General features: G+C 50.8%; 1 protein-coding gene across 1 annotated transcript in view; it reads right to left on the bottom strand.

Annotated features, from left to right (window-relative positions):
* Window positions 1-9,500: 9,500 nt before the first annotated feature.
* TMEM132D (transmembrane protein 132D) overlaps window positions 9,501-26,630 on the bottom strand; it is a 192,974-nt gene continuing 175,844 nt past the window's right edge. The window contains exons 6-9 of the mRNA XM_041410249.1: window positions 16,299-16,504; window positions 15,053-15,326; window positions 13,445-13,636; window positions 9,501-10,676 (exon numbers count right to left, since the gene is read on the bottom strand). Coding sequence (XP_041266183.1) covers window positions 9,501-10,676; window positions 13,445-13,636; window positions 15,053-15,326; window positions 16,299-16,504 — 1,848 coding nt within the window. The remainder of the gene's footprint in view (window positions 10,677-13,444; window positions 13,637-15,052; window positions 15,327-16,298; window positions 16,505-26,630) is intronic.

Here is a 26,630-nt window from a genome sequence, read left to right as displayed (position 1 = left end):
ATAAATGAAGTGAATAATGCAGAGCTCGTTCCAGGTCCCTTCCACGCCAGAGACCATTGTGTGAGCAGCACATCCGAGGAGCTGGGGGAACACAAAGGTGCCACTGTGGCACCTGGCAGGGCAGGAACAATGGGCACCTCAACTGCTCCATTTACTGCAGCAATTTGCTGGGGCCAGGCACTCGGGAAGGGAAGAGCAGCTGGTCAAAGGCGAGGAGGAGAATTATCAGCCTTTCTGAGCTCTACTATTTGCTTCTGCTTAGGCTGATCGCAGCCCTGCTGAGCTCCTGCAGCCCTGCTGAGACCCTGGGGCTGCCACGGGAGGGACACGGGGCTGGCACTGCCACTCAGCCCTGCCTGTCCTGGGAAATGTCCCCTCAGATCCATCCCCTGTGCCACAGGACACAGAGCACTGCCAGGCTCTCACACGGCTGTGCCTGTGACCCTGCCAGCAGCTGGGGGCACTCACTGTTCCCTGGCTCTGTGAAACACCTCTGGACTCCTCTCTCTGCAGGAGGAACACTCACAAAGGTGTAAAACACCTCTGGGCTCCTTCCTCTGCACGAGGAACACTCACAAAGGTGTAAACACCTCTGGGCTCCTCCCTTTGCATGAGGAACACTCACAAAGGTGTAAAACCCCTCTGGACTCCTCTCTCTGCACGAGGAACACTCTCAAAGGTATAAAACACCTCTGGACTCCTCTCTCTGCAGGAGGAACACTCACAAAGGTGTAAAACACCTCTGGGCTCCTTCCTCTGCACGAGGAACACTCACAAAGGTGTAAACACCTCTGGGCTCCTCCCTTTGCATGAAGAACATTGACAAAGGTGTAAAACACCTCTGGACTCCTCTCTCTGCACGAGGAACACTCACAAAGGTATAAAACACCTCTGGACTCCTCTCTCTGCAGGAGGAACACTCACAAAGGTGTAAAACACCTCTGGGCTCCTTCCTCTGCACGAGGAACACTCACAAAGGTGTAAAACACCTCTGGGCTCCTTCCTCTGCACGAGGAACACTCACAAAGGTGTAAAACACCTCTGGACTCCTCTCTCTGCATGAGGAACACTCACAAAGGTGTAAAACACCTCTGGACTCCTCTCTCTGCATGAGGAACACTCACAAACACCTCTGGACTCCTCTCTCTGCACGAGGAACACACACCAGGAGTGGCACTGCCTTTGGGGACAGCGCTGAGCGCTCAGCTCAGGCACACGGCTGTCCCAGCTCTCGTTCCAGCCTGCTTTGGCCCTGGCCCTCACCCCAGAATGTGGCAGGGCTCCCAGCTGCCCTCGTGTGGGTGCAGGACACCTGCAGGGGCCACTGGCTGTGCCAGCCAGGAGCAGTGACAACACAAACCCAGCTGGGGAGCCAGCAGCAGAAACCATTCGAGCTCTCACCTCGCTCGCAAACACTCCGTGTGCCTCTGCTCTACTCTTGTCTAATTCTGTGTTCCCCGGGTCTGGCAGGGAGAAAACAAATGGTTGGCACTTACCCACCCCCTCCAGCTCTGCCAGCCACGGCTCCAAGGCATCCTCCCCTCCCTGGGGACACGTCCTGCACCCATCCTGCTGTCCATCAAGGCTCTCCTCACCCAACTGCAATTCCCTGCCAGCTTTACTTGCAAATTCCCTCTCTGCCCAGCTCATGGTAAGAACCTTAATATTCCTGCAGATTCAGAAAGGGGATTTCCAACAAGCATTAGGAAAATTAAACTTCTCAAGAGCTGTCTCAATCTGACAAGCTATTTCTGGTCTTTAAAGGACGGCAAGTGAAAATATTCCAGTGGGGGATGGGAAGCTGTAGTAAGCAAAGGATGAGTTAAGGCAGAAAGGAGGGCAGGCAGTGCTGGATATTCCTAAGCACCCATCTGTGTATTCACAGCCACAGAAATACCTGAGTGTGAGTTGTTTCAGGCCTCTTGCTGCCTTGCAATAGAAAATCACCATCTCCCAGCCCTTGCCTGCACCCAAATCCACAGCAGCTGGGAACACTGAGTGTGAGAGGCATCCCTTGGGGACCTGGGCTTTGCATCCCATCCGGAGCTCCCCTGGGCAGCAGGCTGGGAGCTCCTGGCTAATCCAGCAACTGCCCACCAGGACAGGGGCTCTGGGGATGGGGGACAGGGAGGGCACACTCCAGAGCTCCCCAGGCTGGCCTGGGGACACTGGGCTCACCAGACCTGCAGGAGGTGGCACAGTGCCCCAGCTCGGGCTGGCCCCAGGGCTGGCTGGGTGCACCTCCCATATCCCAGGGATCTGTGTGTGTCCTGCTGCTCCCTCCCCTACAGGGAGGCTACAAAGTGCCCCAGCTTGGCCATCCCTGTCCCCTCCTGCTCCTTTCTGCCCCTCTCTGCTGCGTTCCCCTTGTGCCTCCCCTTCAGAGCCTACAGCCACGGGGAGGAGAGGCTGTTTATAGCCCAGGTCACTGCAGGGGAGGGTGAGAAGCTGAACCAGCCTTTCAAGATGGAAGGGTGTGACTCCGAAGGAGGAGATGATGTTATTTTCTTTAGGAGCATCAGAGTGGCAAAATTTAGCTGTTTGCAAATTTCTCGGCAGTGTGGCCTCACTCTTGCTCTAAAACCTGGAAATTTCCCCTGGTTTGAGGCCTGATTTGTGTGATCATGCTCAGCCTGTCTGTCTGTCCTCCCTCTTCTCTGCAGCAATCTTCCCCAGCAGGGGAAATCACAATTCACAAATCACATTACAGCGGGGTTAAAGAGCACCCCCTGCAATTACAGCCCCTCCTCATGGGGCAATGGGAGTGGGGGACACCAGCCCTGCAGATGATGAAGGGACAAAACAATTAGAGGAGATGATTAAAATCCTAAGGTTCTTCAGGGGCTGGGGTGATTGTGCAAGGACTGTGCAGTGCAATGAAAAAAACCCTTCTGAGCTTGCACTTGCAGCCTGCCAAAAATGCCTCTCCAGCTGCACGAACTGGTCTGGCAAAGACAATTACTGAGTGCTGTATTAAAGTCAAGGCTGTGTGGAGAGCTTGGTACAGAGCAAGACCTGATCAATAGACAGGATTTTCCACTATTGCAGAATTCTTTGCAGGCTGTAGCACTTATTTAAGGGAGGAGCACAAGAGGGACTGATTTGACCTTGGTGTCCTGTCGGGCAGCACAGGAGGGAATGCCAAATGCTAAGAGCAAAGCTATTGATTAGCCCTGAGAGGGGGCTGATGCAGGAAAACTGTAAAGAGTTCTTCATGGCCAAGAGGAGCACAGTGATTTAGGGGCTTGGCTTGATGATAACAGGATGGAAAATGTGTGTCCACAGACATCAGACAAAGGATCTGCTGAAGAAACAGGGAGGCATGAGGTACAGCTGTACAGGTGGGTGAGCTCTTCATGGACACACATGAGGCTGGGCTGGACCCAGGCAGAGTGTGCTGACCTAGGCAGTGCTCAGGGAGAGTGCAAGGACAGTCCCCTTCCTTCTGTCCTTATTTCTGCTCCACTCTGCCCATCTGCACTCACTGAGCTCAGGAAAACGCTGCAAATGGGACTCAGTCATCTCTGCAGTCTCATATTATCAGGGCTGAGTAGTGAAGCTCCTTGGATTGCTTTTTATGTCATTAGTGCATTAACTGACTGTAGGAAGCTCTAATTTAATTACTAGGAACACAGGCCTGAACATGAATCAGCACAGCCCTGTTACACTTCAAAGCTGCAGCCTTCTGCTGCTGGGGACACTGAGCTGGGCTCTGCCAGGTGCCACAGAGAGCTGGAGGCACCCTGGCAGGGCCAGCCAGCATGGAGAGGGCTGGGGAAGGCAGGCACAGAGAGCTGGCACCCAACCAGGGCCAGCCAGCATGGAGAGGACTGGGGAAGGCAGGCACAGAGAACTGGTACCCAGCATGGACAGAGCTGGGGAATTCAGGCACAGAGAACTGGTATCCAGCATGGACAGAGCTGGGGAATTCAGGCACAGAGAGCTGGACCCAGCCAGGATGGAACAGAACTGGGGGAATTCAGGCACAGAGAGCTGGCACCCAACCAGGGCCAGCCAGCATGGAGAGGGATTGGGAATTCAGGCACAGAGAGCTGGACACAGAGAGAATGGGCTGGATGAATTCAGGCACAGACTGCTGGTACCCAGCATGGACAGAGCTGGATGGGTTCAGGCACACAGAGCTGGTACCCAGCATGGACAGAGCTGGATGGGTTCAGGCACACAGAGCTGGTACCCAGCATGGACAGAGCTGGATGGGTTCAGGCACACAGAGCTGGATGGATTCAGGCACAGAGAGCTGGTATCCAGCATGGACAGAGCTGGATGGGTTCAGGCACACAGAGCTGGATGGGTTCAGGCACAGAGAGCTGGTACCCAGCATGGACAGAGCTGATGGGTTCAGGCACACAGAGCTGGTACCCAGCATGGACAGAGCTGGATGGACTCAGGCACACAGAGCTGAATGGACTCAGGCACACAGAGCTGGTACCAGAGCTGCAGCAGGGGCTGTGGCTGCAGAAGGCAGCCTGGCAGGAGCCCTCGTGTGCACCCAGAGCAGTTCAGCAGGAGCCACGAGCTGGGGCTGTGCAGTCCAACGTGACTCGGGGCACTGGTGTCCCTGCAGGCTCCCTGCTGCTGGGGGGACGTGTGGCAGAACTTGTCGTGTGCAATCCAGCAGCCCCCTTGGCCGTGTGCTGGGGATTTCCTAATGAGCACTGGCAGCACACACAGGCACAGGAGCACTGCTGCTGCTCCAGCCATTAATATTACATTCGTGGGCTGCTTAATTTGCTGTTCCTCACGGAGCTGGAGCAGGGAGCCTGCATAATGAAGCATTTGTTGACAGAGGTCTTCATATCACATCAGCAAGAAGGTAGAAAATGATCCTGTTTCAGGCATACTTGCTTGACTCGAGTAACCTTGGCCCTTCTGATGCTCCTGAGGAGGAGCAGGGCCCAGGTGCTCTGCTTTTCTCAGGCCATTAGTGCTGCCAGTTTGGAACTTCACCTGCTTAAGCTTCCAAACAGCACATCACTGATTTCACTGGAAGGAGCATTATTTCTGCATGAGGAAGGTGATGGGTGCTGGCAGCCAAACACTGCCCACAAAGGTGCTTAAGCAGATGGCTGGGTAAGGGCACAGGCAGGGCCCACCTGGGAGCTTTCACGCAGAAATGAACTGCAAGCAGAACACAAATCCTGTCTCCTCAGCACTTTGCAGGGATACCCTGCCTTGCTTCAGAGCTCTGCTGTCCTCAGGGGACAGCTGGAGCTGCAGGCAGGCAGGGCACTGAGGGCTGGCTGGGGCTGTGTGGGGAGCTCAGCTGGCACCCTGTCCTGTCCTGCAGGACACACCTGCCCTGCAGGACACACCTGTGCCACCCTGGCAGCTCCCCCAGCTGAGCCCCTAGCTGGGGAGGGCTGCCAGCAGGACAGCTCTGATTTCTGCTGGCACTCAGATGTGGGGCTCCAGGGCTCTGGCACCACAATGAACATGTAGAAATATGTGACAGAGTTCCTGGGCTTTCAGGACTAAATAAATTCATCTCTGTGAGGTTTTTCAAATGCTTGAGGCATTTTCTAACCGCACCGTTTGGCAGCAATAGCTCCTTCCCCGAGCTAATTCCTCAGTGATGCTTGCTGGACTTTGATCAATACCAACCCGAGCCCAGCCAGCTCTCCCCAGTGACAGTGTGAAAGGCTCTTCCAGGCTGTACTACACGAGTCCTTCAGCCCTCACCGAGGAGCTGCCACAGAGAACAGCCCCTGGGGCCACAGCAGACTGAGAGCTGGCAGTCCTGGAGAAACCGAGCGCACACGGAGCTCAACTAAAGCGTCTCCAGGTGCTCACTTCACTTACATCCCATTCATTACAGAAACGAGGTGTGGAAGTAGTTTCTAGAGCTACTTGGTGCAGGCTGCACATAGATTTAATACCTGTTCTGGTTTTTAAAGTCAACTCCAGAGAAGTCCTGTTTCAAACCAGTTATTTAGCTGCATTGCTCAGACTTTGAGCTCGCTGGTGTTTAATGCAGCTGGGTCTAAACCACCATGTATTTAAGACTGCTGAAGGGGAAGCTTTTAAAATGAAAGAAGAGAGTAAAGAACCAGCTTACCTGATTTATAGGACCATTGAGTTTCTACTCCTGATTGTATTCAGGCATAAAGTCTCTAAAAAGAACCTAACTGTATCAGATAAATTTTCTTTTTTTTTAAACATGCCTCAATCAGTCTACTCACAGGAAGAGAGACTCAAACATGAAAATAAGAGGCAACTGCACAGAAGAAAACAATAAGATAATTAATAACTCTCACAGGAGAGTGCTTGCTGTCAGCAGGGCTCTTTATCAGGTTCAAGAGATTGCCAGTGGGAGCCACAGCTGCAAAACATTATGTGTGTGCAGCACATCAGCCCCATCACTGCTTTAATGATGAGGAACAGGATTTAGGTCCCACGTTTGCCAGCTGGGATCTCAGCTGACTGCTGAAACATGGAATTCCTCCCTGAGATGCTCAAGGTGCAGAGGGTTTTGCAGCAGCAAAAGGGAATGTACACAACACCCCCTCCCAACAGATACATAGATGCAAAAATCTCTACAGGAAGTCAATGTATTCTGCTATTAGCAGATTAATTAGGGTGTTTGCCTGCATACAGGTGGCACAGGTCACTCTCAGCATCCTGCACAGTGGGGTTTGTCACAGATTTGCAGTGATTCTGGGCACATCACCTCACCCTGGGCTCCCCAGGTCAGTAAGGAGCACACCTTGCTCAGAGCACTGGGAGGTCCATGCAAGGAGCACTCCAAACACTGCATTATTTATATTTATATTTATTATTTATAGCACTGCCCTCTGGACAGTGGCCAGTTCCAGCTGCTGCATGCACAGGCAGCTCTGAGCAAGCACACAGGCACAGATCTGCCTGTCAGCATCCTCAGGGGCTGCAGCTGGAGGCTGTTTGTCCTCAGAGAACATTTCTGTGCTTTGTGCTGCCAGAGGAACTCGCTGTTAGCTGCTGCTGTTGCCCAGAGGCAGCTGGTCCAGCAGGGCAGCTCTGGGCACAGCAGTGTCACAGGCTGCTCCTGCTCCTCCCAACCAGGGCCACTGGCCACGCACTGCCACACTGGCAGGGCAAACTTGCACTCACACCTCGGCCTCCAGAGACACCTGGGCACTGCCAGCCTGCCTGCCTCACTCAGACACCACGCTGTGATGTGCAAAAAGCACCCAAAATAGCCCCAGAGCTGGAGGCAAGGCTGGGCTGGACCTGTGGGGAGGCTGCCAGGCTGTGCTGCAGCACCAAGGCTGCTTCCCTCACCTGAGAGCTCTGCCAGAGCTGGTCTGGACCCTGCACTGTCCTGTCCTCAGCTGCACCTGGTCCTGCACTGCTGCACCCTGTCCTGCACTGCTGCACTCCATCCTGCACTGGGTCATCCAAGCCTTGAGCAGAGGTGCTGAAAGAAAGCAAAGACAATCTGATCTCCAAAGTGTTGGGCACATTTGCTCTGTTTCCTCACCTACTCCCTTCAAAGGTGAATAGCCAAGTGTGGATCTTCCCGGAGGAGAAAACCAGACCCCAAACCCAGAAATTCACATGTTGGCCTTTCAGGTTAGAAATGAAGCATGTGGATTTATTGGCAAATAGTTTCAAATCTTGGAAGGGTGACTTGGTGCACATACATCTGCAGCATGACATGTTGTTGGGGCTGCATGTTCTCCCCCAGCACTGCCAGTGTACATTCTGTGAGGAGATTGTGCCTCCTGCATCCATCAAAGCACTCAAGGCTGTATTGCTGCCAGGCTCTCTCAGGGTAAACGTTCTGACAGCAACAGGAAAGAGGCGTGTGGAGTAGGAAAAAAAGATGAAGCCACTAAAATGCAAATTTTATTCACAGTTGGCATGTTTATAAATATATATATTACATTCTTACAATCTACAGTACATTCTAAATATAGAGGGATTCAATCTAAGTGTTTGTGGGAGGGCGGGTGTGTATTAAACTGAGCAACCTAGATTCAATGATGGAAGACTTAACAAAAAGGGGGCAAGGACTTACTCCAGAAAAAAAAGGGGAACTTGAAATACTTTTATATATAAAATCCATTAGCTGGATTTTATTTAGTGCTTTGGCACTTTGCCACCGGCCATTGGAGGCTGCTGTTGGGCCTCACAAGACATGTCCTGGTTTGAGTCTGGGGGCATGTTGGGTTGGAAGGGTAATCCTACTGTATGTACATCCTTATCAGAAGAAAACAGAAGATAATCATCACCCCTGGGAGAAACAAATGTTATCTGCTGAGTTTAGCTGTGCAGGGTTCAGTGCTGAACGTGCAGCTCTCCCCTGTGACCTCCCAGTGCCCTCTAAAGGTGCTGGGCTGAGGAGGGGGCACAAGGAACTGGCCAGCCCCACCTCTCCCAGGGGAGGGGATGGACCAAGAGGCAGCTGCTGTGGTGGCCACTTCAGCACACGTGGCACTGAGCCAGGGACAGGGCCAGCTCTGGGAAGGGCCAGCGTGGAAGGCCAGGACAGCGTGGCACCAGCAGGGCTGTGCTCGGCAGGAGCAGCCCTGGAGGAGTGAGTGTGCACGGGAGGGAAGGGAGGGAAGGGAGCGCAGCTTCCAAGGCTGACTGATCTGGGAAGTGCCCTCAGGATAGCAGACGGGGAGCTCCAGGGAAAGGGCTGGGAATACAAATCCAAAACAGGACAATCAAACAAAGCGGGCTTTTAAAAATAGCTCATTCTCTCAAACTTCCAAAAGACCTTCCTTAGTATGAGTGATAGTCTGAGTATAGATCATATCTTCTCCTATTTTACAAATTAAGAAATACCGAAAATTGGCTGGCGAAGTTAATTACCTTGGCATCTACTTAAAAAGAGAGTTTCAGTTTGAACTGTATCTGTGTATCCATTGTCAGTGCTTGGGAGGCAAGCATGCTGGTTTGTAAACAGCCCAGTTACGCCTTTATCCCCTCCAGACTCTTTGGAAACTCATGACTCCTCAGCTCTGGGAGCTGCTTCGTTCACACTGTTGGTTTTTGTCAGCTTTAAATTAATGTTCCTGGATGGATATTCTCTGCACGTGGCCTGAATGACATGCTCTTCTCATGGAACTATTTATTCTGAGACCAATCTTTTGCTTTTAACCAAAGCTTGCAATATTGAACAGTAGAGCTGTGTGAGCTTTGTAATATCCAAACTGCACTGGAGTTTGTTATATTTATTGATTTCCTGGGAAAGCACAGAGAATGAGACCGTATTATTTTTCTAAGTATTTTTTTCATGTTATCGTGTATCAAAAAACCACACACATCTCTCACTTCCATCTCTGAGCACAGAGAAGACTTGAATTTTAACAGCTGTCCAGGATCTCTGCTCTCCCAGCTGCTTTTGGGTGGCTTCTTGGGGCTCCATTGAGTTATTATCCACCAGCTGATTCTTGTTAGAATACATTTTGCCCCACTACCCAAAATTAAAGGCAGAAGGTGAGTGAAAAACAAACAAACGAACAAACCAAACCAAAAAAGTCTTTTGTGTCTCGTTACGCATTTTCGTGTAACCTCTCCATGTAGTTCTTAAGCTCTTTGCACTCGCCCAGGTCCATATCCTGGCAGACCCATTTAATGTCATCCTCATTACTCATCAAGATTGAGTTGACAGTTGGACAGCCATCGTCAGAGGAGATGGTGGTGAAGGTGGTGAATTTAACCCGTTTCCTCTTGGAGGTAGGAGAAGTGGTTGGTTCACTCTTCTGTTCCTTCCCTTCGCTGAATGTGGACTCAGGAGACCTGAAGGACTGTCCATTGATATTTTTGGTGGCAGTTGTGTTGAGGAGGTATTTGCTCTCCTCGTAGTCCACTCCTCTGTCGATGGCTGTGATTCGTTCATCCTGCTGGGATGAGAAGTTGATGTGATTCTCCAGGAGCTCAGTCCTGTTGCTCAGCCCAACCCAGTCGTGAGAGTGGCTCATGCCCTCCTGCTCTTCAAAGGGAGCCTGCTTGTTTCTGTACTTCAAAGCAAAGGTGACGCAGTTGATGAGGAACACCAGGATGGCCAGGCAGAAGACGCCCAGCAGGGCGTACATGCCGATCTCCAGGTCGCTGAGGCCCCGGGCTGCCTGCACCAGGTCGCTGTCCTGCGCGTCCCCGCCGTCCCTGGGCACATCCACCTGCGCGGGGAAGCTGGTGAAGTCCACGGGCAGGTTCTGGCTGGCATCGTCCAGGAGGCTCTCTCTGTCCTCCTTCCTGCTCAGGACAGACCTGTGGGTGGTGGTGGCCCTGCCCTGCTCGTGGCCCATGGAGGAGCTGTAGTAGTGCCCATCCCCTCCCCCTCTCTCCGGCCAGGTGCTTTTTTGGCGCCGGTCGCCGGCGTGGTTTTCCAGGTGGACACCAGCACCCCTGTGCTTGCTGTCGCTGACGTTGGGGTTGGCATCACTCTGCCCAAACTTGACCTTAATGCTGCCGCTGCCAACAGCCAGGATGCTCTTCCTTTTGGACTTCTGGCACGATTCACTGATCACCATCTCCACCTTCACCAGGGTGCCCTGGCCCTCGGTCTCAGCAGCAATCACAGGCCACTTGAATTTGGGGTCATGGTGGATGGAGACCACCTTCTCATCCAGAGAGGTGGCTGACAAGGAGAAGTCTTTGGAGTCATAAATATCCAGGGGCATGACAGATCCATCACTGAACTGGATCCAGCAGCTGATGGCTGCTTCCTGTAATATATAAAACAAATACAGACCCACTCAGAGTGATCACTGAGGGAAGTGTGCTCTGTTCTGGTCTGGCCTCCTCCTCACAAGATCCACACACCAGTAGTGATCAGAAAAGAAATAAATAGGGAGAGCAGTGAAATTAATATCTTGCCAAGCCATGAAGAGAAATATTGGTCTAAAACACTCGTTGATAATAAGATTGGTTTCCACAAAGGTGCTTAAAGGAGCTGTATCCCCTGGGCTCTGCAGAATCTACTTCAGCACCACAATAAATTGCATGTCAGGAAGCATTAGCAGTGACTGAGATCATTTACTGTTGTATATTTACATTAAAAATCCCCAACATTATTTCTAAACTGCTTAAAATACAAAGTCTCCTCTTATTACACAAAGCACATGTTAAAGATAGCTAATACAGCAAACAGTTCCACACATGACTCCATACCTTCACTCCTTGATTCCTGGGTCTCAAATTAAATTAGCAGATTGTATAAGCAGAGGAAACCAATCAGTTGCTTCTTCAGGAAACAGCCAGGATAATTTTTACGCTTGTTAGCAATTAAAAGCAAGACAATAATGAAGTTTAATCTCGTGTCACAGCAATGCAGATTGTGTACTCCAGTGTGCATGGAGGCTTTCACTGAATGCCAATGAATCCGACCTGGGTGATGAGAACATGCCTCATGCTGCAGCTTTCCTGGGATCCTTGACTTTGGCTTCCAACTTGAAACATTTAAAAGTATTTTTAAGTTTCAGAAAACATGTGCTCACCCATTTCTGAAAATCAGGTCCTACAAGGACTCTCAAATGGCTATTGAAAATTGCTGTGCCACCTGAAAAACATCTTTGTATTCATACATTGGTCATTTACAGATAAAATTCAGGCTGCTCTCCTGGAATCTCATTCCTGCTTCTGATGGTCTGAGTTGCCCTGGTTGGAATATCTGCACTGGAGAATCCCCAGCAGACAGACCTGGCTCCATCAGTGCATTCTCTGCTGTCTGAAATGAGCTTTTGTGTCGTCAGAGTTGGGATCACCTTGCTCTGAGAGTCTGACAGACAGACAGACAGACACCCAACCAACAAATCAACTTGAGAAAACCGTGAATATAAAAGTCCTGTTTCTTTAAAAAAGCAGTTTTTCATACAGACAGTATTTACATTCTAACTCCACATATGTACAGAGAATAAACACATTATCCCTTAAACTGCTCATAGCACAAAGTCATTCACCTGTTCAGAGCACGGAGAATAAGCTCCCAGTCTTTTGGGATTGTAGGGTGTGCAATCTACTGGCCTGATTCCGAAATCCTCAGAGCCACAAAGCTCCCCCTGCTTCAATGGGAGATTTGCTTCTGTCTCTATTTCAGGCCAGAGCCCTAAGACTTTGCTGACACTGTCATAAATCCCAGCTTTGTGTTTATTAATCCTTGGCTGTTTCTTGAAGGCTGCATAGAATTTATGTCATCAACTCTCATCCTCCCAACTGTGCTGCTTAAACCTGCATAATCATGTAATAATTTTGCATTGCTTTGCCTATAGGGACTGTGCTCTGAAAATCATGTCCTGAGCAGTGGAGGGACTCAGCTGCCTTTCAAAGCAGAGGCAGCCCTGCCAGACTGGGGGGCACACAGTTTCCTCTCTGGTTTATGTGGATCCCTGTCCAGACTCCATTTCTGGGCACTGAAATGCCCGAGCTGGGCACCCAGTGGGGCTGACTGGCACAACCCTGCCCTGGGCTGGTCTGAGGGCACTTTGTCCAACCCCACCGTGCCATGGATGAGCTCACTGGCCTTCCCTCAATGCCTGGCATCGATTCCTTGACTCCTGGAACTCTACACAGGAGCCTGATTTTCATCACCCTATAAAGACAGCAGCTCTGCATTATTTCTCATCCTGAATCCCAAGGATCAGACCCCATGATGAATTAAAGCACCTCAGCATTGGCCAAACTTCAAATGTGCATGCCAGTTACCTTTAAAGCTCAGAACATGCTTAGGTGTAAAGAGCCCAGTGTATCCTTGATGAAAGTCCCAGACTGATGGATTTGGTTTGGAAAAAAAGTTTACATTTCAAATGTGTACAAAGCACAAGGACAAATACCAAGCAGGGAGCGATGAGGACATGGCAGAGTCCAAAAGCCCTTGGTAACTGTTGGTTCCCTAATAAAGGAACTAAGAGTAATAAGGGGAAAAAAATGGTTTATGAAATCATGAATCAGGAAATGAGTCAGTGATGCTGATTCATATTCTAGTAATGAATCAGAATAAAGGGATGCTCCCTGACTTCTTAAAGTGCTCACAGGAAGTGGCTAAGGAAGAAGAGTTTGGCACAACACGAGGCACTTTCTCATGGAGAGGTGGAATTAAAGGGATTATTTGGATACCTGTGGTGGGAAGTTGAACATGGCAGGATTCCTGGGATCTAGAGGGTGCTGGATGGGACAGAAAAGGCACATGTGTGTGTGTGTGTGTGTGTGTGTGTGCAAGGGCACTGCTGGTGCTCAGCTCTGACACATCACTGCCTGTTACCTATGGATCAGCCATGACAGGAGGGGTGTTTGCTGCCAGGGGCTGTTAAAACACAGTGCCCTTTTTGTGAGATCTTTGTTTTGCTGTTTAGGACCCTTGGTGGCCTTCAGGAAAGTCCCATGAACAGAACGTTTCATTAGCACACTGTCAGTAAAAACCTGCTCAATTCCAGCAGCTGGACATGCCAGAGGCCGTGCCTGAGAGCAGCTCCTTCACACAGCCCAGCTGGGCACATACCTGCTTTGGGGACTGGAGCAGCTCCTGTGCTACTGCAGTAGCAAAGATGGCCCTGTTGCTCCCCGGGCTGAGCTGCAGAGAGAGGGACAGTCCTGTCACCAGCTGCACTCCCAGGTCAGTTATTGTCACCTTCTCGTCCAGGACTGTCACTGTCTTCTCAGCCAAGATGGCATCTGAAAGGGGGGACAGGATCTGCAAAGAAAAACCAAAGTTACCAACAGCCATTTTGTACAGCACCACGTAAAAAATCTGCACTGAACTCATGTAACACAGATAAGGGATGTTTATGGCAATGGGAGCAATTTCTCACAGCAGACACTATTCAAATATGATCAGAAAGGGCTACTCACATTTTGTAACTCTTCTGCAATAACAGGGGCCTTATAACACCTTTTACCAGTGCAAATGGAATCAGCTGTGCCACTGCCCTCTGCAATGTGCCAACATCTGCCTCAGATGTGGTAACTGTCTGTAAATGCAAGAACCACATCTGCCTCACATGGAGTAACTAGCTGTAAATGTAATCTTCATGTGAAATTGAAGTATTTGATTAATCCTCATGTTCTGAGGTAGCATAAGTATAATGAGGTCTGTAGATTTATACAAAATCCACAGAATAAATGGTATTTATTTCTGTCCTGTGGAAAGGAGGGGTAATGTATTGCTACAACAACCTCTCATGGTACTGAATGCAAAATTGACAGAGAGAATTTGTTTTGGTTAAGAAAATACACACAGAGGTCAGTGCAGTGATACATGACATCCACGATGCTCATTAGCAAGCGAGTTGAATTTAATGATCCATACAGGATACAGAGCATTTTGGAAGCAGCTTATAGGAGGTATTCTTTAAATATAACTTGCTCTCAGCTTTTTACCCTTGGATTTTTCTTTCCACAGTTTTACGTGCATTGGTTGGAGCACTGTAAGTTCCAGAGCTTTAGAAAGGCCCTCAGAAAATCTCTGCAGAGTTTGCAGAAAGTCAAAAATCTCAAATCTCATTTCTCCAGCCTTGACAACCTCATTATCGACAGGTGTGCTGGTTGTTTTCTGCTTTGACAGTTTGGGAGGATAAGCATGTTTGGAGAGAGATTTTTTTCCCTGTCCTAGTGTTTGTTAGCACGTATTCTACTTCACTATCACTGAAATAATCTCTCTCCCCATCTCCTTGTCCTTTTCTTTTAATTAATTTTTAGATTAATATTCCAGTCTCACTTCCTTAACCCCCACTGGTTAATTTTCCCTTTACCCTTTGCTCTGTCAGTGCAGGCTGGGAGAAGACTGAGCTGTTCCAGCAGCTGCATGCCTTGTGATAACCCAAATCCTGGCTCCAGGTTCACAAGCAGCCTTAGGCAAAAATAATCAGAAAAAGCCTCCCAATATACAGGTTGGATTAAATTAAATGAAACTGTGATCTGCTACACTTTGGGGCACCAGATAAGGAGAGAAAACAATCTCTGCCATGCCTTCTAGTTCTTGCTCCAATTCTGTTCCATTCAGGAGTGCATGGCTCCAGTTTTTGTCATTAATACTGGATCACCCACGGCCAGGGAGGGGAGCGGATCACCAGGGGAGTTGGAGGAGCAGAACAGGTCAGTGATCTCCTACCTGAATTGTGGTCATGCCCAGCTCCAGCCCAACCAGCACCTGCCCATCGTGCAGCCGGGCGATCCTGGGCTCCTCCACCTGCATGAAGTCCCTGACCAGGTGGGTGATGTCCAGCTGCCAGTCTGAGCCCAGCAGGAAGCTGAGCTGGGCCCCGGGCTCGGGGGGCTCGGCCACAAACTGTGTCAGCACCCTGACCATGGCGTGCTGGTACTGCAGGGTGCAGCCCCTGCCCCGCCGCTCGTCCTCGTCCTCGTCATCGCTGTCCCTGGCCGGCCTGTGGACAGCAGTGGGGACAGGGTCAGCTGTGCTGGGGAGCCTGCAGCCTGCTCCAGGACCAGCTGCTTCCTTCAGCTTCTCCTGCTTTTACCCTGTTTCCTGTGTTCATGACTCAAAACCAGCACCTGAGACCATCAACTGCCCTCCCAGCTTTGCCACCATGCCATCCTTCCCAAGCTTCTTCCATTGTTTTTCATGTCAAGTCCTTGCTTTCAGGACCTTCACACTTCTTTCCTTTCTGGATCTTCCCATAAACATCTTTGTGTTGCCATGGAAATCTCTGCACCTACACACACATCCCTCTCTGTACAGTACGATTTGAAATCACATCTCCACCAAAATGTCTTTGCTCTGATGCTAACAGAAACTTGGAATAAATACAGGTTCATTTATGGCTTCATTTGCAGTTGGGAATACCAAGGACCTCCTTTATCAACTTGTTCCTCTTGTTCTTACTAACATTGACAACAGATGCAGACAGCTCTGACCTGCTTCATCCATCCTCTGTCCTGTGAGCACTGACAGTGCCTGCGAGCTCTGTGTCCTGACTGTGGGGCACTCAGCAGTGCCACTGCACCCCACAGGGGTGTGAAACAGCTGTGTGCTAATTGTGACCACTGACAGTGGATCCAGGAGCTGCCAGGACCTGTGAACAGGCTGGAGACCGACCAGCCCTGCCAGAGCTGGCTCTTGCTGGTGTCTCCTTGCTGCCTAACCTGACCAATTGGCTCTTCCTGTCTCAGTCATTAGTGCTACAAAAGGAAATTGATTTCCAATCCAGGTTCGTGCTACCTGCAGCTTCCATTTCCCTTAAAAGTCCAGTGCAGGAGCCTATTGAATAAATGTCTGATGACCTTCAAATTTACAGCAGAATTGCATTAAGGCCAAATGAGCATGTTCAGATCCACTGGCCCTGACAGGTCCCTGGCAAGTGCACAGCCCAGAATGAACATTCTCTAATGAAACCTACCTCTTATTAGAGATGATGGGGACTCTCCACCCCTTGATCTGATTTAGTTCTGTGTCAGAGACCTCTATCTGCAGCGGGAGACGAGGAATCCACACTGTCATTTCTAAAGGGGCACTCAGATGCTGGTAAGTGAAATTAACTACGACGTTCACTTTGCCTTTCATTTCCTTCCCGTTGACAAAGACATAGTCACATCTGTCAGAAACCTGAAAATAAAAAGGAGAAGGAAAAAAAAATTAATGAGTCTCTTTACTAATTATAAAGTTCACCACATGCTGGGTAAGTGAGTGGGAGGAAGAGAAGGGATCTAGGTTTAAACTAGCTCCAGGTTCAGAGGACAACATGGAATAACAAGAAAGGTGCCTGGTGTGCCCTTAACAGCCTGTGTAATTCAGCACCATTTTAAGAGGCTGGATTTTCCTGCTCTAAACAGTTCTAATATCATCTAAGATAAGGGAACAGCCTTTTTTTGGTCCTTAATTCCCACTCCAGCAGTAGGATAGACCTTGGATCGTGGCAGGGAGAGAAGGCTCCTCTCCTCTGCCCCCAGCTCAGACCCCCCAGTCCTCCTGCTCTCCCCTGAGAGCCCACAGAGCCCCCTCAGCTGGGGAGGAGCAGGTGAGTGCTGCAGACACAGCTGGGAGGGACAGAGCTCCTGGAGAGTCCTGTCACAGGCAGCAGGGAATGAATGGGGGGCTCACGACCAAATCTCCTCCCAGGGAAGGGCTCAGGGCTGGCAGGGCACAGCTTCAGCCCTGCTGCCAGCCTGGCAGAGCCCTGGAACAGGAGCCAGCCCTGATGTCCTTTCATTTATCAGCTGCAGCTCAGGACATCAATATTGCAGAGAGTTAGTAAATCTCACTCAAGCAATTTAGCAGCTACTGCAAGGATCTAGGTGAGCTGACAGGACCTGTTCATTACAGTTAGTTAAAATATATGAGTAAATGTACACGTCAAATAATTTATTAACTACCACTTTACCGTGCTGATGATCTGAAGGAATGATCTATTAGAACCCTGAGCTCTTTTCACAATCCATTACCAGCCAGACCTTCTATTCCATTCCATCAATGCATTTAATACTTCTCACTCTGCAATGTATAGTCTCGTCCTTGTCTCTGAATTTAATGCCATTTTCTACTTTTCTATTTAAATGCTGAATGAGTTTAAATCATATTTAAATATCACCAGCTTTTGTAGGATAATTGGCATTCCTAACATTATTATCTTTAGACAACAACAGCCCCTCACAGACAGATCCATGGCAAATGCATTCCATCCTGCCTTGCCTGAGCCCAGGTGACACACCAAAAAATGTTATCATGGCTCTTGCAATGTCTCCCTTCCAAGCCACGTCTGTTTTAAGGTCAAACTCCTGAGCTGCTGTTTGTTTACAGGCAGATTGATGGGGTTTGTGTCTCAGGTGAGCCTGTTTTACACCAGCTCCTAACAGCTTCTGTCAGGATGCAGCCCCAGCGTGCTGCTCAGAGCTCAGAGCAGGCAGCTGGGCACAGACAGGTCCCAGGGCACTGGTGGCACTGGTGTCACATCCCCTCCCTCCAGTGCTGATCCCAGCTGCCCTGAGCCTTGGCAAAGCCCTGGGAGCAGCAGCAGGGCAGACATGCTGTCACAGGGCTGTTCAGGGCCAGAAGCAGCCCAGCTGCAGTGTCTGCTGGCCTGTGCAACAGGCAGCAGGTGAGAAGAGCTGCAGGCAGCGCTGCACATCTGCTCCCTCTCCCAACTGCTGCCTGCTGGCACTGTGCTTGTCCCCGTTGTGTTTTTGTGTTCTAAGCGCTGTTCTCACACCAGCCAAGGCTCCCATGTGCTAACGAGCTCTGGCTGCTGCTTCCTGCCTCCCGTCCCTCCCCGGAGACACCAGTGAGAAGGGAGCAGCAGAGGCTCCATGTGGAGGGAAGAGCCCAGCATGGCAAATGCATTCCATCCTGCCTTGCCTGAGCCCAGGTGACACACCAAAAAATGTTATCATGGCTCTTGCAATGTCTCCCTTCCAAGCCACGTCTGTTTTAAGGTCAAACTCCTGAGCTGCTGTTTGTTTACAGGCAGATTGATGGGGTTTGTGTCTCAGGTGAGCCTGTTTTACACCAGCTCCTAACAGCTTCTGTCAGGATGCAGCCCCAGCGTGCTGCTCAGAGCTCAGAGCAGGCAGCTGGGCACAGACAGGTCCCAGGGCACTGGTGGCACTGGTGTCACATCCCCTCCCTCCAGTGCTGATCCCAGCTGCCCTGAGCCTTGGCAAAGCCCTGGGAGCAGCAGCAGGGCAGACATGCTGTCACAGGGCTGTTCAGGGCCAGAAGCAGCCCAGCTGCAGTGTCTGCTGGCCTGTGCAACAGGCAGCAGGTGAGAAGAGCTGCAGGCAGAGCTGCACATCTGCTCCCTCTCCCAACTGCTGCCTGCTGGCACTGTGCTTGTCCCCGTTGTGTTTTTGTGTTCTAAGCGCTGTTCTCACACCAGCCAAGGCTCCCATGTGCTAACGAGCTCTGGCTGCTGCTTCCTGCCTCCCGTCCCTCCCCGGAGACACCAGCGAGACGGGAGCAGCAGAGGCTCCATGTGGTGGGAAGAGCCCAGGACGAAGGCAGGGTGGCCCCAGGGGCACCGAGGAGCCGCTGGCCCTGGGCTCCTGAGCTCTGCAGGCTGCACCAGGGGCACAGGGGAATGCTTTCCTGGCTGGCTAACAGCTCTGTGACCTCCCTGCCACCTCTGCTTCCTCACACAGGCCAGTCTTAGCTAATTAACACAAGGCAATTAAGCGTGATAGCCCTGGGACTGCAGCCCTGAGGCACTTAAGGACTGGAACACTTCCCAGAGCCTGAGGGCAGCCCAGAGATCAGAGCTGAGCTTCTGAACTGCCGTGGGAGCTGCTGGGTCCTGCATGTCCCCTGGGTGCCCTGCACGTCCCCTGGGTGCCCTTTGTGTCCCCTGGGCACCCTTCGTGTCCCCTGGGTGTGCCCTGGCCCTGGGGGCTGTCCCACAGCTGGCACTGGGGGCTGTGCCCTGGCTGTGCCCCAGGGTCTCTCCCATGGCTTCCCCAGCTGGTGCTGATGGGAAGAGCCCAGAGTAGCTCTGGCTGCCATGGCCCCTCCTGAGCCCACCTTTCCCTTTCCAGCCTGGCACAGATCCCAGACCCTCAGCCTGGATCCCAGCTCCTTTCCTTTCATAAACTCACCCAAGTGGGCATGGAGTGCCCCCAGGCCTGCCCTGCCCCTGGCCTCAGCACAGGGCTGAGCACCAAACCAGGCCAGAACACACCAGGGCAGCCCTGCAGTGCCAGGAGTGCCCGGCAGCTCTGCCCTGGCCCAGCTCAGCTCCGGGGGCACAGCAGGGCTGCAGCAGCCTGGGCACACACAGCCATTCCAGAAAGGCACTGAGCACTTTGGAAACGCAGCAGAGCTACAAAGGGACGGGGGAAAGGTGGGTGATTTGTGGGGACAGCCCATCTGTTTCCTTCCCAAAATCCAGGGACTCCCCCATCTGTCATTTCCCCTCCTCCTGCCTTTGAGTTCTGATATCCCAGAGATGCCAGCTCCAGCTTTCAGGAAAGGTGACAAGGGCTCAAGAGAAAAAGAGCAGATTTTCTTTTCCTGCTAATGTACTGCTGGAATACATCTCTGTGTTGTGGCCACTGTGATTCAAGGACATTATAATGCCATTAAACCCTTCTGGTGCTGTGCTCCCTCGCTGAAGCTTTTCTAGGCTTTGTGTCACTGGAGCTTCTCACACACCTGCACCGAGCTGACTTCCATTAATTAAGGGAGACTGTACTTAGCGTTCACAAGATGCTCCAGAAATTCTCTCAGTACAGGGGGCTTTTATCTCTCGAGGGACTGAGCTTTGAATGGCTTTTGTGGGCACGAAGTGGGCAGGTTATAAAAGTGCTTTGGCCTTCTTTTGGCTCCTGCAGGTCCCTCTCTTTTTCTTCCACCAGTGAACAGCTAGGGCAGCTTCCTGTGAGTGACACAGATCTGATCTCCGGGGCAGAGGTGTGTCTGTCCCACACTGCCAGCCCAGCACGGAGGAGCAGTGACACTTGCATGTGCTCTGTCCCACACTGCCAGCCCAGCACGGAGCAGCAGTGACACTTGCATGTGCTCTGTCCCACACTGCCAGCCCAGCACAGAGCTGCAGTGACGCTTGCATGTGCTCTGTCCCGCACTGCCAGCCCAGCACAGAGCTGCAGTGACACTTGCATGTGCTCTGTCCCACACTGCCAGCCCAGCACAGAGCTGCAGTGACACTTGCATGTGCTCTGTCCCACACTGCCAGCCCAGCACAGAGCTGCAGTGACACTTGCATGTGCTCTGTCCCACACTGCCAGCCCAGCACAGAGCTGCAGTGACACTTGCATGTGCTCTGTCCCACACTGCCAGCCCAGCACAGAGCAGCAGTGACACTTGCACAGACACCACGAGGGCACTGCTGCCCCAAGGCACTGCTTTACATTTACCTGAAAAGCCTTTGTGCAGTTTGCAAAGGGGGCATCTCTGCCCTCAACTGCCCACCTCTGTACGCTCTTGGGGTGTCATCCCAAACACAGAAATTGGTTTCTATTAATTTCTCCTCTTTCACATTATCTGTGGAATAAAACACTAAACTCTTGGAAGCCCTGCAGCAGGACTTCACCAGCCTGGGGAAAACGTGGGAAGCAGCAATAAGGCCCCCCACAAATCCCACAGTCCCTATCACACCGACCTCCTGCATCCCATTCTCCAGTGAGCATTGCTCCCATCCCTTTCCTAAAAGCATTTTACTGCTTTTCCCATTCCCACTGTGTGCAGGCTGGCTGTGGGAGATCTGAATTTGTGGCTGATATTCCTTTGGTCCTATAAACTCTGGGGTAGCTTTTGGCTGAACAGAATCCAAAGCTCTAATGGGAGGGAGGGAAAGGGGAATGTACATCGTGAGTCCCAGAAGAGGAACCCAGAACCTCACTGCTAGCTCTCACAAATAACTGGAACAGTCTTTCCCCACCTCATTAGCATTATTAAATTCCCATGGGGTAACAGTAAAGCCCTCACAGGAGACTTCTTTCCTGCTACAGTAATTCTGTTGGAACTCTTATGAAGTCACAGCTAATAAGTCTTTGAAAATAAAATGTATCTTGAGCAGTTTAGGTCTGTGCATCTCAAGGGTGGCCGGTTGGGAAGGTAAACCTCTGGTATTTCCCCATAAAAATCTGTATTTGGGGATGACTCTGTCCCCATCCATGTTCCTGTAAATGATCCTTTCCCCTCGAGGGCTCTCTGTATACAACACACACTTCAAACACAGCCCTGCCACCGTGCCAGGCTCATGGGATCTCTTCTGATTTAGCACTGCACACATTTTCCTTGGTCTACCAGCACAAATGGGGATATTTAGTAACGTAAGTTATGATAATGAGCCCTGCCTAAATCACTGCTGTCAGGAGAAGAATGGGGGAGTCTCTGCTAACCATTAAAAATGAATGAGGAGGGAAATAAATAAGCAAGAGCAGCTCATTTGAGCTATAAAAGCCTTCAGAACACAAGCTGTGTACCAAGGTACAAAGGGATGAGGCCATTATTAGCTCCATAAGTCACTTCTAAATGACTCGGGGGAGGCGGAGTCACCTTTACTGAGCCGCGCTTAACCTGGCGCTGAGCGGGACCGCGCGCGGACGGCTGAGCCCGGCCTAAGGCGGCTGGGCAGGATCAGGAGCTCTGGGGATGGCTGAGCCTGGCCTAAGGCGGCTGGGCAGGATCAGGAGCTCTGGGGATGGCTGAGCCCGGCCTAAGGCAGCAGGGCAGGGATCAGGAACCCGGGGATGGCTGAGCCCGGCCTAAGGCAGCAGGGCAGGGATCAGGAACCCAGGATGGCTGAGCACGGCCTAAGGCGGCTGGGCAGGGATCAGGGACCCGGGGATGGCTGAGCCCAGCCTAAAGCTGCAGGGCAGGGATCAAGAGCTCCAGGGATGGCTGAGCCCGGCCTAAAGCTGCAGGGCAGGAACTCCAGGGAGGCTGCAGGGCTCAGCCCTGAGCCCCCACACCTCCCCAGAAGGAGCCTGTCCCACCTGCCTTCCTGAGCAAGGATGCAGCAAAAGGATGCAGCAGCAGCAGGTGCAAACCCCAAGGATGGGAGGAGATCTCCATCCCAGAGGATGCAGCAGCAGCAGGGTCAAACCCCAAGGATAAGGAGGAGATCTCCATCCCAGAGGATGCAGCAGCAGCAGGGTCAAACCCCAAGGATGGGAGGAGATGTCCATCCCAGAGGATGCAGCAGCAGCAGGGGTGGGACCTTGGTGATGTCCCTCCCAGCCCAAACCATCCCATGGTCCTGTGAAATGAGAGCTGTGTCCTCAAGGCTTCCCAGCTCCTCACCCTCCCCAGCTGGCTCTGTGGCCTGGCCTGTCTCAGAGGAGCTGTCAGGTGACACATCCCAGCTCTGCACACTGGGACAAACCAGAGGTGCTCTGAATTTGGGACGTCCACACCTTTAACATCAGCACATTCTGCTGAGGTTTTCCTATTGCAGCACGGCACCACAAAATCCTGCATCCACAGCTGCAGCTGCCTTTTGTACCCAGAGCCAAACAGCTCCCTCAGTTTCTAAGGGTCTTGTTTGCTGCCAGCCTTTCCACAGTGACATGATGCAAGCCCACCTAGCACTGCTATAAATGGGTGTTAGCAGAGCCCTGTGTGCAGGAAAAATGATTTTTACTGCACTAATCCACCTGAAGCATCTCGTAGAGCATATTGATTAAGAGAAGTCTGATGCCAATTAATTTCTAAGAAATATTTTGGTTTGTTCTGCAGCATTGTGGCAAACATCAGTACGTTATCCTCAGCCCAATATACCCGAGTGAAACACGCAGTGGGACATTTGAAAGGACTTACAATTCTGGGCAAGCATCCAGCTGGAGCTGCAAGTGCAATAGCTCCTTTGTGGTCTGACACAACGTCTGCTGTGTTGGTGTTACCAACTGAAAAATCCCCTCATTAACAGCCTCCCCTCAGGAATCACCTTTTGCTTTTTAAAATCCAGACTTGGCAGATAAAACTTCAGTGAGTTTTTCCCTTCCATGCTCCTTTTGCCCCTGTTTCCACTACTAGGAACAGTCAGTTCCTCTGTGCAGTGGATTTGCAGATTTTCTGCATTTTCCGGGGTGGCAGTGAGAGCAGAGCAGCTTCTGCCCAGCCCATTTTTAAGTCTCTGCACACTGTGTCCTCAGCTGTGGTTTGTTTCTGTCCAGGGGCTGCCTTTAAGAGCTTGTCCCCCCTAAAGCACTGGGCTCAGAGCAGCCAGGGCCACCTGAGGTGTCCCTGGTGCTGTGTCCCCTCTCCCCTGGCACTGGCAGTCGAGCTGCCTCGAGGATGAATGCTGCACTTCAGCAGGGCTTGCAAGACACCTACATTTGCTTTCATTTTTGGGTCACGAAATTCAGTTTCATTTCAATTTCAAATGATTAAAATTATGTAAAAATACCACAACATCAAGGAAAAAGTTATTTTAAAATGAAAAAATCAAAACATTTCATTTTGGAAATGTCAAAACAAGTTGTTTCCTTGACACAACAAGAACCTGGTAGCATCATTTTCTTCTTTTTTTCTTCTGTCAGAGATGAAATTCCAAGGAAATTAGCATCATTTCATGAAGCTGCTTTACAGGAGTACTAATTCTGACTGAATAAACCCTGCCAAATTTCCCCCAATAAGCCTTAATGAACTGGGGCCACAAATCAAAACAAAATCATCACGATGAAACCTGCTCAATTAAAACCCAATCTCATGGAATCCGCGGTACCTTTGGCACAGTGAATGTGCTATTCCCACGGGCAGGAAGGGACACAAAGGCACAGAACCCCTTTGCACAAGCCTGGCATTAATTCCTGCTCCCTCACACACTTACTAGCCAGCTGTAATTTATTGAGATCAATACTCTGAAGGATCCTCAAGTGTTAAACTCCCTCTGAACTCCTCTTCTTTTTTTCTTCTGTCAGAGATGAAATTCCAAGGAAATTAGCATCATTTCATGAAGCTGCTTTACAGGAGTACTAATTCTGACTGAATAAACCCTGCCAAATTTCCCCCAATAAGCCTTAATGAACTGGGGCCACAAATCAAAACAAAATCATCACGATGAAACCTGCTCAATTAAAACCCAATCTCATGGAATCCGCGGTACCTTTGGCACAGTGAATGTGCTATTCCCACGGGCAGGAAGGGACACAAAGGCACAGAACCCCTTTGCACAAGCCTGGCATTAATTCCTGCTCCCTCACACACTTACTAGCCGGCTGTAATTCATTGAGATCAATACTCAGAAGGATCCTGAAGTGTTAAACTCCCTCTGAACTCCAGGGGAGTTTGGTGCTTAAACCTCCCTGAGAATCCAGCCTTTAATCTCCTTTGATGGATCTGTAAAACCAGGCTCCTATCCCCTTGTTCTACAGGGATTCTCAAAGCCTGATCTGTCAGAAACAAGGAAGAGCTCAGGTGCTGGAGATCCCCATCTGCATCTTTCTGCTGATAACATTTCTGGGCAGTTTTTCGGGCCAGCCCTTCAGCTCCCACCTGCAGCAGCAGCTCCTGGGGCAGGGGCAGCTCTGGGGGTGCAGCTCTGTCCAGGGCACACACAGAGAACTCAATGTCTGCTCCTGCAGCAGAGCCTGAGCCAGCCTGGCACTGCCTCAGGAGCTGCCAGGAACCTGCTGGCCCCAGCCCACCTCGTGCTTTAGATTCTAGGAGCCACAATTGGTTTATTTTTTCTCTTAGAAAAAAATAAGATCCTCCTTTAAAGGGTTTTCATAACTTTACGGAAAATTGCTTCAAACCAAATAAAATATAAAAATTCTTTTTCATCAACTGAAGAATAAAGAAATTTACCACCCTTGTTGTAGTTTTATGCATGACTGCTATTAAACTTTGGTCCGACAAACCAACAGCTGTTGGATTTCTTTGTAAAGAAAAAGAAATAGAGAAACTGGCTTAAAATGCTTTTTCTCGAAGGCTGTAAGGGAAATGTAAATTCTTCCAGACCATTCTGGACTCCTAAATTAGTTAGAAAAAAGCACTGGGCTGATATATTCTCTGCCTCCTTGGATTCACTCATCTTTCATCTCCATCACTGCATTGCAGACTAGAAGCGTCGCTATTTTTTTGACAACATTCTCATTTTTCCAGCTTCCAAGAAATCTCTAGACAGGGACTGTCAGTTCTGATTATGCAGCTCGTGCTGCAGCAACAGGTGGTTACCACGGGCTGAGGAAGAACGTTTCACCTTCTGCAGAGGGATGGCAGAGCTCCTGGCGGGGCTGCACACGAGGCCGGGCACGGGGACACGAAGGGCTGGTGATGGTGGCCCCGTGCCAAGCCTTGCCAACACACCTGCAGGGGCACCCGGGCTGGCTGTGGCACAGGGATGAGAGATCTGTGGGATTTGCCAGCTGATCACTGCTGAGCGGGGCAGCCTGGCCAGCCTGGGCACCTCTGTGCCACGGGCCATGGCACGACACACAGCACGGGCAGGCACGGCCCCAGCCCTGCACCGAACCGGGCTGGGGGCTCCAGGGTCCAGCCTCTAGGAGAGCCAGTTCCACCCAGCAGGGTGATGTCCCTTTGACTCTGGAAAGCTTTGATCCAACCCCAAACAGCCTCCAACAGGAACAGCCCTGAGATCTGAACATCTGTCCGAACACTAATGGGTCATTCATCAGTTTTAATTAGGGACAGCACTGAGGACTGATGTGACCGGAGCTTCACAGACTTCAAGGGGATGAGAGCTGCACAGAAGAAGTGACTGAAAATCCCCTGCAGAGAGAAGAGAATGCCAGGATGAAAGCAGAGGAGGAGTTTGAACTCCTCGGTGCACTCAGCCTGCAGTGTCCCACAAGCCCAGATCTGCAGGCACCAGCCTGAGCTGAGGCATTCTCAGCTGGCACGGAACAGAACAATGCCCAAAGGCTGCTGAAATCACTTGTGGAACTCAGACACCGCCCCAGCAAGGGCACTGCCTTTCAGTCACTTCAACACAGCCAGAAGGAGATGAAATATGCTCAGCAATGGCAGACTTTAGAGCTGCAAGGACAAAGAGATTTCCATCTTGGTAACAGGAGACTTCAAAGAGTTAAGGATGCAGTCCTCTTTCTGCCACAGTTTGCCCAGGAAAAGTCTGGTTCTACTGCTCTGGCAAGTGTTCAGATATCCAACATCACAACTTAGGGAAAAAAAGGAAAAATCTGTTGCAATATACATTTACTCATGCACACACGGCAGGCTCTGGAAAGTTGGCCAACACTTTGAAGTGACAGGGGGAAAATAATGCAACAGCAAAACATGAAAAATTTCTGAAAGAGTCCTA

Source organism: Onychostruthus taczanowskii, unplaced genomic scaffold (genome assembly GCF_017590055.1).
Source record: "Onychostruthus taczanowskii isolate IOZ18803 unplaced genomic scaffold, ASM1759005v1 scaffold32, whole genome shotgun sequence".
In the NCBI taxonomy this organism is placed as follows: domain Eukaryota; kingdom Metazoa; phylum Chordata; class Aves; order Passeriformes; family Passeridae; genus Onychostruthus; species Onychostruthus taczanowskii.
The sequence above is the reverse complement of the archived record's forward strand: the minus strand, read 5'-3'. Positions and strand labels throughout refer to the sequence as shown.